General features: G+C 47.1%; 1 protein-coding gene and 1 pseudogene across 13 annotated transcripts in view; one reads left to right on the top strand and one right to left on the bottom strand.

The window, feature by feature from the left end:
- Positions 1-2,846: 2,846 nt before the first annotated feature.
- The window catches only part of ERC1 (ELKS/RAB6-interacting/CAST family member 1), a 537,425-nt gene continuing 528,447 nt past the window's right edge, over positions 2,847-11,824 (bottom strand). For all 13 annotated transcript variants that reach the window (XR_012003004.1, XR_012003002.1, XR_012003003.1 and 10 more), the window contains one exon: positions 2,847-8,301. Coding sequence is in view for 8 of the 13 variants with exons in the window: in XM_025995462.2 (XP_025851247.1) it covers positions 8,164-8,301 (138 nt within the window). In the remaining 5 variants the exon portion in view is untranslated. The remainder of the gene's footprint in view (positions 8,302-11,824) is intronic.
- Positions 9,107-9,611, top strand: LOC112917418 (small ribosomal subunit protein eS19 pseudogene; annotated as a pseudogene).

Here is an 11,824-nt window from a genome sequence, read left to right as displayed (position 1 = left end):
TGATCAACCTCTCATGGCGGCTGTGGTTAGGTCACTGGTGGTGTGGCTTAGGCTCCCCCAAGTTGGCCTTCTTCTCCCGTGCATTAGAGATCTTTCACAGTGTGGACTCATCCAACCTCCTTTTAAGCTATGTTTGCGGCCACCATGTCTTCTCCTCCATGGTCTTTTTTCTTTTTAAAGATTTTATTTATTCATTTATTTGGAAGGGAGAGAGCACAAATGGGAGTGCGGTGGGGCAGAGGGAGAAACAGACTCCCTGCTGAGCAGGGAGCCTGCAGTGGGGCTTGATCCCAGGACCCCAGGATCATGACCTGAGCTGAAGGCAGACGATCAACCACTGAGCCACCCAGGTGCCCCACTCTCCTCCATGGTCTTAAGCCAAGATCTTGACATTAGACTGCTTGCAATCCCCAAATACCCTATGGCCTTTGCCCCCTTCCTGTTTTTGCTCAGGCCTTTTCTGCCTCCCCCATCCTTGAACTCCTTTGCTGGCAAAATTCAGTTTGCCATTCAAGATCAAACTTGTAGGTCTATGAAGAGCATTGCCTGCTCTTCTGTGCTCCCAGATTTTATTGGGATACCTTTCTTCCACTGGACTGAGGTCTCTAACAGAAGTGGCCACAGTCGAAGAGCACGAGCCCTGGAGACGGAGCTGGGTTTAACCTCTGGCCCTACCACTTATGAGCTACAGGACCAGGAGAAAGTTGTTTCATTGCCCCATGCTTCATCTGTAAAACGGGAACAACAGCACCTGCTTCATAGGATTGCTATGACAATGAAATGAGATAAACATGGGAAGTGCTGACACCTGAGCCTGACACCTGGAAGGCATGCCCCAAACTGCTGTTTGCATCTGTGGAGCCCAGAACACAGAAGAGTCTGAATACTGAACTGAGGGCTCTGGTGGCAGTTTGTGTGGGCAGATTACTTGAATCCTGAAGAAGGTCCATGTGTGATGACTGGGCCAGCAAATTGAAGGATGTGAGTATTTAACTCAGAGAAATTTCAAACATTCACGATAATGGAACAGTATAACGAACCTGGTGCATCTGAACCCGTTTCAACAGGTACCAATTCACGGCCCATCTTTCCATATGTATGACTGGCCTCTCACCACCTCCCCAGCACACATACTGGATTATCCTAAAGCAAATGGCAGATGTGAAAAAAGCAATTTTGTTTTACACTCTTAAAGGAGTTTTCAAAAAGGAAACACATAATCATATATTATTCCTCATGGGTTATGGCTTGTGACCTAGTAGAAGGTGGCCTTATTTTCAAGGGAAAGGTTGAAGAGAGGCTGAGAGGTCAAGGGGTAGCTGAAGGCTCCCGCTGGGAGTCCAGGGCTCTTTCCAGGACATCTAGGAAAGCTTGTGGATCTCAGAACACTCTCTCACCCCAGACTCTAACTAGTTTTGTTTTTGAGAGAGAGAGAGAGAGAGTAAGAGGGGGTAGGGGGTGGGGAAGGGAGGGGAGAGACAGAATCTTGAGCAGGCTCCACACTCAGCATGGACCTGGTGTGGGGCTCGATCTTAAAATCCTGAGATGGTGACCTGAGCTAAAACCCAGTTGAGTGCTTAATGGACTAGGCACCCAGGCACCCCGAGGCTAATGAGTTCTTAAACATCTTTTAGCCAGCCTGAGATATTCCACCTCAAAAAATTAAATAATAGCAGTCTTTTCCTAATTCAGAGGAAAAAACAAGTTAATGGATGAAATTCTCAATTGCAAGTTCTCCTCTCAAATATTTTCCTTAAACCTTGTGGTCTCTGTGTCCATTTGTCTGCAATTGAGTGCTGGTAGACCATAGAGTGAATAAACAAATAGTGAGATGAGATTAATGGAAACCCTGGAAACAGCTGACCAGTGTAATCTGACAGTTTTCTGTGGACACATCTGCTTGTGATTTTATATTTTGCAGTATGATACATGTTCTGCAAGTGAAATTGTTCCTGCTTCATGGTGACAAAACGAGCAACATTGGGTTCCCAGGCCTGTAAACAGCACCGTCTCCCAGGTGTTCTTCCACCTGGCAGGATTTCGCAGCAGCTGCTCGGGCTGAGGCAGGCAGGGCTAGAGCCCAGGTGTGGGGGAACCTGCCAGCAGGGGCCACATCGGACTCGCCTGCCTCCGAGTGCCAACACAGGTGGACAGGAATCTCCACAGGAGGGGGGCAGGGGAGCCAGCAGGTTGATCCCTCCCCGGGTAGATGCAGAAATGGAGAGAGGCAGAAAACACATTCTCATACATGTCCACCCAGAATAATTTCTTATTGAGCGTAAGGCCCAAGAGAGACACCCAAACTGGGAATTTTCTTTTATTTTTTCCTTTTTTTTTCTCCAAACTGGGAATTTTCAAGCACAGGTTCTCTGGTTCCTTTATTTTTGGTATTTGCAGTTCCTGTCGGCTGCTATGGCTCCCACATCCCTGAGCTAATACATCGGGTACACCCCAATGAAGCCCAAGGAGTCCCGAGTGGAGGCCCCTCGGTCACACCCTGGCTGCTCCCCCACCTGAGCTCAAGCTCCAGAAACGCAGCTAGATGTAATGGGGACCTGGCTCAGGGCCTAACAGGGCAGGAGGGAGGAGGCAGGTGGGAACCGACTCTAGAGAGCTGGAAGGAGGCTGCCAGTGCAGAGCTGGCGCCGGACCCGCAGGAGGCCCACTCCTCTGAGGACACGCCCGGCCAGGCCCGCCAGGCCCAGCCAGCCTTGGCTCCTCCGCCCCTGCCTTCACCCGGGGCAACGCGGTTCCTGGCCAGCCGCGGCCCGCTGCGGCGCTGGCATCTGAGGACTCCTCTGCTTGCATCAGCAGACTGGATGAGACTCAAAGAAAGACAAGGCACACAGCTTTTAAATAACTTTATAATTTCCTGATGGATTTAGTTTGTGAATAAAAAAGAAAAAATGGACAAAGTGTTTACAATAATTATCAAGGCAAAGTTGACCATAACACAATTTGTTTGTAATGTCATTATCCTGTCAGTGACATGACTCCGGCCGTCACACACACACACACACACACACACACTTGAAGGCAGCGGGTGCATTTGCATCACAGACATGATCATTGCAGCTGCTACTGTCACCACAAGGAACTCAAGCTAGAAGGAGTCGTGCCCGTGCGTTGAGAGAGGGGAGCAGGTCCTGGGGACATCAGGCCTGCACCCCGGCCGCCCTGAGCGCTCAGTGGGGTCCCGGGCAGGCGAGCCGGGGGTGCCCGCCACACCACGGCGGATCGCAGTTACTGGCGGGCACGGGCAGGAGAGCTGGGCTCACAGCCGGAGGCTGAATTCTCTGGCTTGGCCGCGTTCCTGTCCTTGCCCCACTGGGGTCCAGAGAGGCAGCCCTGGCCAGGGTGGCAGGCGGCCTGAAAAGCTTTAAGGGAAAGCATCCGGGGACCGAAGCCAGAAGGAAGTGAGACGTGAGTGTGGCCCTTCGGCCTGCGTGCCAGGGGTGGGGTGTCGCTGGCTGCTATAGCACCTACTGGCAGGAAAGAGGCTGAAGGAGCGTGGGGGGGGGGGGGCTCCCACACAGGATCAGGCACACTGACAAGGGACCCAGGCAGGTCTGAGGGTGGTTACAGGCTCACACACTCCGAAACCTCTACCCCGAGGTCCTGAGGATGTACAGGGGATCTCTGGCACAAATGGGACCCTCAGAGCCCCAGATTCCAATTCCTTTGACTCAGCAGTTGTCTCTGTCCCCCAGGCAGTCCTACCTGGAGAGTGTTTCCAAGTGGGGAGCCTGGCTGTCACCTCAGCCCAGCTTGGGAGAAGGGGTAGGAGTTCGACTGCCCCGTAGCTTGAATTCCTTTATTAACATGATATCGCTTTGCATTTTTTAAAAACACAGCTCTTTAACTGTTCAGTTCTACAAACTACTTTTTAATATCTTAATCATCTCAACAATGGACACAATGTAACTGCCCCAATGCTCTGAACCACACAGACAATATTGACAAGCAGAGAAACAAAAGAGGTGGGATGGGTCAAAGATCCGCTCCCCCCAAATCAATCCCTAAAACCACCTTTCCCCCAAAAGAGTCAGGAGAAGAAATACCTACAAGAGGGTCACAGCACTCACTAAACACATTGGGGAAAAAATCAGGAGACACTTGGTTACAGTTTTGACACTAAAAAGTCTGGAAACAGTTTTTGCTTAAAAAGAGTAAGTGAAGACAGCCATTTTGTTCAGAAGGATTTCCCTGTAATGTGTGTGTGTTTTTTCTTGCCCAGACATTCCCTTAGTCCACGTGGGGAAAACTCCAGATTCTTTTAAAAACAATTCTTTGACCAGTTCAAGTCGTTGTCCTGAGAAGCACTGGCAGTGATGGAGGGTTGGCCTTGCAGGCTTGGCAAAGGGTGGGATGCCCTACTGCATCTACGCTCTGTCCTCACCTGCTTTTCCACAGCTCTGAACTCTTGTGGGTGGGAGGTAAGGCTGGAGAGGCAGACATGGATGTTACTGATATGACGGACACAGGGCCCACCATGACTCAGGAAGCGCCATGTGAAGGACACATTCCAAGTAGCAACGTATTCCTTGATTTGCTCTTTCCTCAAAACCCCTGAGGGTAGCTGGTGGGCTTGTGCTTCACTACTGGGGTCAAAGGGGAGGACAGGATGGTTCTGGGATCAGCAGGACTTTCTAGCAGCAAATCCAAATGCCAATCCTGAACGTCATAGGGGAGGGATCAGCTCAGCAGTTGACTAAAACTTTGTGAGGATTTCCTCTTCCTCTTCTGAGGAGTGGGTGAGCCAACCAGCTCCTTGTGGAAAACCAAACAGATTTTCAGTGACAAAAGGTGAAAAAGGTGCCAAGTCACACTGACACTATCAACACTGAAGGCAGTCTTGGGTCCCATCTGCTTTACTAGTATTTCTAATGATCAACTGTAAGGGAGAGAAGCATTTAGCTCTTCATTAGACTAGAAGATACCAGGTTAAAGGTTAGAGCTAAGATGGATTTGGGGATTCTCATTCATATTTCTTAATCTATTAAAGCCCATTTACAATCTTTTCCATTTCAAATGGTACCCAAGTCCTTGTAAATCTCAATTGAGATACTTCATCAAGGACTCAATGAGTACCTGGGATAGAGGTATATGAAAAGATGAAAAAAAATCACATTGTATTTTTTTAGTCATGAGCCCTGCATTGGATCCCACCCACTCTTCTTCCTGTCCCCTTTTATGATGACCTTGATTTGGGGCACAGATCTCTAGGTGCTAAGGGGCAACTAGACTTGCCAACGGAATGGATGAGTTTGGTGAAAGGAATAGGCAACGTGCAGTGAGTTTTCAAGGCTACAGACCTTCGCCAGCAGTTGAGTGACTTTGTGAAACCATGAAAATCAGAGGAGTGTCATGCAATGATAAGTCTTTGTGTGATAGAAACTGCACATTTAGTAAAAGTTGGCTTGATGAATGAGCTCAACTTGGTAAGATGCTCTATGTACTAGACACTGTATTAATTTTTCCCCTGTAATATAAAGTCAGGTCATGTTTGTTATTAAAGTTTGGCCAGAGCCTACTTTCATCTAGAACCAAACAGTCCCCAGAACCATTTGAGATGCTAGGATGACCACCCAAGAGGAATCAAGGTGCTTCCCTGGTATGGTTCACAGATACCAGACATATGATGTTTGTCCCAGGAGTTGTTCTTCTTAGAAACACTGCCAGAGGTCTTCCATAAGGTTTTGGAGGGGAAGCAACAGGAAGGGTTGGAATGAAAAGGGGACGAAAGGAAGTGCAGTCAGAGTCACACAGCAGGTGGGTGAGTGTGGCAGATACTGTATTTGAGAGTAGAGACAGAATGCGCAGGATCTAGTGAGACCTGACTGATGCCCTCCCCTGCCAAACCTGCTGGAGAATGGCAGCCAGGGCCACATCACTTCTCCGGGCATGGCCTCCTGCCTGTCTGCTCTGGCCTGCTGTAGTCCTGTGAAGGGTATCATCAAACCTCAGTTCTCTGCATTATGGTAGATAAAGTGACGTTCCAATACTTCAGGCCTAAGTACTGGGGACTTTCTATATGATTTATGGGCAGTGCAATAAATAAACAGAATTGAGGTGACTGAGCACAAACGACCACTACTTACTATCTAATCCCTACATCTCCCACCTCCCCCACTTCTGGCCAGCCTGGCTATCAGGAAGCATCTCAGTAAGAAGTTTATGAGCAGAGCCCACTTAACCTTCGATAAGAAACAGTCTACAGCTTCTCACAGGACAGACTGTTTTACACCAGGGAATTAGGGCAGCTGGAGATATGACCATATAAGTTAATGGGACAGTTGAGGGCTGCTGGTGGGAAGATACTGGGCTGATGGCCGTGGGTCACTTTACAGGCAGCACCAGATTCTCTGGAGGAATAACTGGGGAGGGGGAAGGGGGAGAATGCAAGGGAAGCACATCTAGCCCAGCAACTCTTATCAGAAGATGTGAGTGTCTGGTGGGCGTCTGGCCAGAGAGGTGGTCAAAGGGCTAGATTTGGGTTAAGTAGTCTCTTTCTTGGTGCCTGATTATTTATGACTGCCACTGTCTAAGCTTGGGAAGATGCCCTTCAAGATGTCAATACCTTCAACGGGATTTGCAATGTTAGGGTCAATTTTCTGATCTGTGACACGGGGCTGGCCAGGTTCCATGCAGTGTGCGCAGATGTGTTAAGAAAACACTATCCACTGCTGTAGCCACCCCCGCAAACGCTACACTCTTGTAGAGTAACAGCAACAACAACAAAAATCCTGAACCATCAACTAAGATCCTGCAGGCAAGTAAGCAACTCAGCTTCGTGCTCCCCAAACTCATCAATTCCATTACAGTGAGCAATGAGAAAGGCTCATTGTGGAAGATTCTTCTGGAAAAGAGGACTTCTACTAAGATAAAAGGAGTGGGGAGGGGAAGGGCAGGCCTTCTGCTGCTTTGATTCAATCAGGTATGTCTCATGGAATCCTTTATACTTCTCCATTCCTGGAGAGAGACTTTTTTCAAGGATGGGTACCTAACAGTGACTTACACACAGTAGGCATTTCATAAATATTCTTTGCATGAAAGAATGGAGAAAGGAATGTGTGTGGGATGAGAAATATTCACTGTGCCAGAGGAGGTTCTAGACAATGCACAAGCCATGGTTCTGTGGGAAGGGAGGAAGGCTAGTCATGAACATCAGCAAACACTGGGCTGCAAGAATAGGGAACGTGGGTGGTGGGTAGCATCAAGGGTCTATCTAGCATGCCAATGAAGGGGAGCTTTAGAAGAAACCAGCCTGGCCCCACAGAACGGTCATCTTCTAAAGAAGCAGAGCTGCGGGTGGTGACGGCAGGGCCTCAGGTCAAACCTCAGGTCAAACCCTTCTTCTCTTTCAGATCGAGATATATGATCTGACAGACTAAATAGAATAGGGTCAAAGGTCTTAAGCAAGAGGGACCAGGGGGAGAACTGTCCACACCATCCTCTTGTTAACTGGCTGAGGAGGGCAAGGATGAGTGAGATAAACAGGGCTGGATAAAGACTCCAAACTTGGGGTATTAGTGTTCACTAAGCCATCATGAGGCCTTGCAGCTCCCCTGCATGAAACATTACATGTGAAAGCAAGCAAAAGAGACAGTAAAAAGAAGAGTCAGTTTCTCTTTGTCTCTGTTCTCTTTTCCCCTCTCTTTTTTAAAGATTTTTTTTTTTAACCCTTTTAGGAGAAAGCACCTATTGTAATATTAGAACACTCAGCTCTCTTAGTCCATTGGGAAGTTTCTTTCAATATGCTGAACTCCAAGGAGATTCCAGATTTACTTCTCGTGTCAAGGACAGAAGGAAAAAGGGCTCTCTACTCCATGTCCCTCTATTAAGGGCAGAACCACCAGCTTCCACAGTTGTCCACTGCTGATGACTGGATGGCAGTTCTTCACGGAAATCTGGCCACTTACCAACCTGGACATCAAGAAAATTAGTGTAGAGACAATATCCAAAGTAGAAAGGCAGAGTTAAGCGGTCAACTGTAGAAAGGGTGCTGGAATCACACTTGAAGGACCAACCAAGACAGGATACAGTTTGTAGTGTTTTTGGGTGCCAAGAAGTTTCTGGGTGCCCGTTCCTTATAGCTCTTCTTTCTTGGCTCCCGGATTTACTATAGCAGGCTGCTGGGCTGGCCACTCCCATGAAGCAGGGTCAGGAAGACTCTTCTAATGCGTTGACCACTTGCTCCAGGATATCGGGGCAATGATCTGCTATCTGCTGGAGAATGGCATTGGCAAACTCCTGTAGTTCTGCATTGTCCCGTTCACCTTTTTCTAACTCATTCTGAAGCTGAAAGGGAAAGGAAAGATGGGCTTCAGATAAAATTAAATGATCCTGTTTGCACTGGGTTAAGAATTATTGTTCATGAACAAAGAAATGGCATTTCTAACAACAAGAGGGAATGGAGGGCATTATGCTAAGTGAAACAAACCAGAAAGACAAATACTGCATGGTATTGCTTGTAAGTGGAATCCGGGGGGGAAAGGAGTCACATTCACAGAAACACAAAGTAGAACAGTAGCTACCAAGGGCTGGGGAGTTGGGGGAAATGGAGACAGGTTGGTAAAAGGGTACAAACTTTCAGTTATAACATGAACTGAGGATCTAATGTATAATATGACTACAGTTGATAACATTGTACTGCATTATTATTACATATGCTAAAAGAGGGGCGCCTGGGTGGCTCAGGTGGTCAAGTGTCCAGACTCTTGGTTTCAGCTCAGGTCATGATCTCAGGGTTGTGGGAATGAGCCCCATGTCGGGCTCTGCACCAAGCACAGACCCTGCTTGGGATTCTCTCTCTCCCTTTCCTTCTTCCTCTACGTTAAAAAAAAAAAAAAATCCTAAGAGAGTAAAAAAGTGTTCTCATAAGGAAAAAAAGAAAGAAATATTTGAGATGATATATGTGTTATCTCGACTGTGGGAATCTTCATAATGTGAATCAAATCATCATGTTGTACACTTATATCACAGTTTTGTCAATTAAACCTTAATAAGCTGAAAATGAAAAAAGAAATGACCAAAAAAGTAGAGGCTTCTATGGGAAGTCTTCCTGCAACAAAGTTAACAACCAGGAAGTGGCACTTTCCCCTGGCTGGCAGCGCAGAGGCCGCACGATGCCTGGAGTTACTGTAAAAGACGTGAACCAGCAGGGGTTCATCAGAGCTCTGGCAGCCTTCCTCAAAAAGTCTGGGAAGCTGAAAGTCCCTGAATGAGTGGACACTGTCAAGCTGGCCAAGCATAAAGAGCTTGCTCCCTACGATGAGAACTGGTTCTACACACAAGCTGCTTCCACAGCACGGCACCTGTACCTCCGGGCAGGCGCTGGGGTTGGCTCCATGACTAAGATCTACGGGGGACGTCAGAGAAACGGGGTCATGCCCAGCCACTTCAGCACTTCAGGCTCTAAGAGCATGGCCTGCAGGGTCCTCCAAGCCCTAGAGGGCCTGAAAATGGTGGAAAAGAACCAAGATGGGGGCCACAAACTGACACCTCAGGGACAGCGGGATCTGGACAGAATCGCCGGACAGGTGGCAGCTGCCAACAAGAAGCATTAGAACAAATGCTGGGTTAATAAATTGCCTCATTCGTAAAAACAACAACAACAACAACAACAACAACAACCCGGAAGTGTACATGTTAACATCAAATGTTTGTTCATGAAGGTGTGACTAGTCTGAGTCCCAGAGATGGTAATCCAGCCCCAGAGCTCTCACGCCAGATGGAATATTCTCCCCACTGTGTCACAGTATCACAACCATGCCCAGCATGAGGAGAGGGGTACAGGCATGATCTCAGGATCTTAGTCTTGCATAATGGTCCTTGTCCTAGGCAAACTTATATTTAAAAGACCTATCCTGTTTGCTATGTACCACTTGTATTCAGTATGTTGGACTATCTGCTAATTTAGCTAAAGATTATGCTGAGAAACACAGAAGACAGTCCTCTGTTTAGGATTAAGTATAATTCTAACTTCTTATTGTTTCAAACACCATCTTGGACATTCCTTCAAGCATTAAACCAGCATTTAGTAAGGGCCTACTGTGTGCTAGGTCCTGAAAGGTGAATGGATTTGGTCCTTGCCCTGGAGATAACCCATTTAGGTTAATGGAAGAGACAAACACAGAAATGGATAATTAATTGGCACAGAGTTTGGTGAGTGCCACAACCAAGGCCTACACATGTGCTCCAGGGGAAGAACAGGAATCGCTGTGCATCCTGGAGGGGTCTGGGAAGATGTTACTGCGGGCAATATCTGATGTAGCTCTCAAGAATGGGGTAGGAGTCTGTAGAGGAGATCAAAGAAGAGGCTCTCAAGTAGATGAAAGAAATGCAGATGTGCAGAGCATCGGAAGGGCTTGGCATAGAGCTAGGGAAGATGGAACCCTTCCATGTGGCTGGAGCATAAGGTAAGGGGACTGGGGAGGGGATGGCAGGAAATGAAACTGAAGAGGCAGAGTGGGGCCAGACTGCAGCTTTATAGCTAAGCAGTTCAGAGTTAATCTGGCTAACAAACAAACAAACAAACAAACAAGGAAGTCTACTAAGAGTTTTTAAATAGTGCGGGGACGTGATCAGCTTCATGTTCTGAGAAGGGAACTGTGAAGATACATGCACATTAGACTGAGTGGAAGGAAAAATAAGCTGAGGGAGGTTCCTGTGGCAGGGGATATGGAGCAGGGCCAGGGGACATGGAGGGCAACAGATGGGCGGGCTTCCCAAAGGTAGGGTGATAGGAGTTGAAGTTCAGTGAGAGGGGATGGAGGATCATTTTGACAGTTCTGGTTGGGGACATGAGGCAAATAAGACTGAAAATACAGAAGGCAGAGCAAGTTTTAGGAAAGGAGAGAGATAAACGCTGAATTTCAAGTGTATTAAGGATGTGGGCTTTGGAGTTAGGCTACCTCGATCTCAATGTCAGCTGGCACTTACTAGTTTGTAGGACCTGGACCTTTCTGAGCCTCAGTCTTCTCATTTATAAAATGGGGCAAATACATTTATAGGGTTGCTTTAAGGATTTAATGAGATATTCATATAAAGTGTAGTACAATGCCCGACATAGAATGTTAGATGTTGTTATTAATTATTGTTAAATTGGTAAGATTACCTTGACAGAGCATGTAGATTAAAGAGCAAACAGAACCCAATTTTAATTACACTGCTGACAGAAGCTACATGCTATGAGCCAAGAATTAGCATGCTGCTTCTTCAAATATATCAAAGAGTTGGGAATAGATTTTGCAATCTTCTTTCTGTTAAATGAGGACATGCAAGGACCAGATTTAGACTACACTAAGTCTCCCTCTCTCTCTCTCTCTTTTTTTTAGGATTTTACTTATTTGAGAGACAGCAAGAGCGAGAGTGAGAGAGAGAGAATGGAGGGGGAAAGGCACGAGCAGGGGAAAGGCAGAGAGGGAGAAGTAGACTCCCCGCTAAGTAGGGAGCCTGACTCAGGGCTCAATCCCAACACCCTGGGATCATTACCTGAACTGAAGGCAGACACTTAAACAACTGAGCCACCCAGGCACTCCTAGACTACACTAAGTCTTAACGCATCTCAAGGTCTGGCTGTCCTATGAAAGAAGCCAAAGAAGCCAGGTGTCTTTTTAAATACAGCTGCACAGACTATAACCCAGAAAGACTGCCAGGTGAAGAGGCTACTAGTCTCAAATGTCTCGAACAGAACTGAAGTCAACCATGCAAAGTAACGGAGGAGGGTTACCAGATTATAAAACATACTGCAAAAAGACACTAATTAGCAGAGTATAATACTGATAAAATTAGATCACAGGGATTTAGAATATGATCAGGA

The sequence above is a fragment of the Vulpes vulpes genome, chromosome 8, assembly GCF_048418805.1.
Source record: "Vulpes vulpes isolate BD-2025 chromosome 8, VulVul3, whole genome shotgun sequence".
NCBI lineage: Eukaryota > Metazoa > Chordata > Mammalia > Carnivora > Canidae > Vulpes > Vulpes vulpes.
This window is presented reverse-complemented; position numbering and strand designations above follow the sequence as displayed.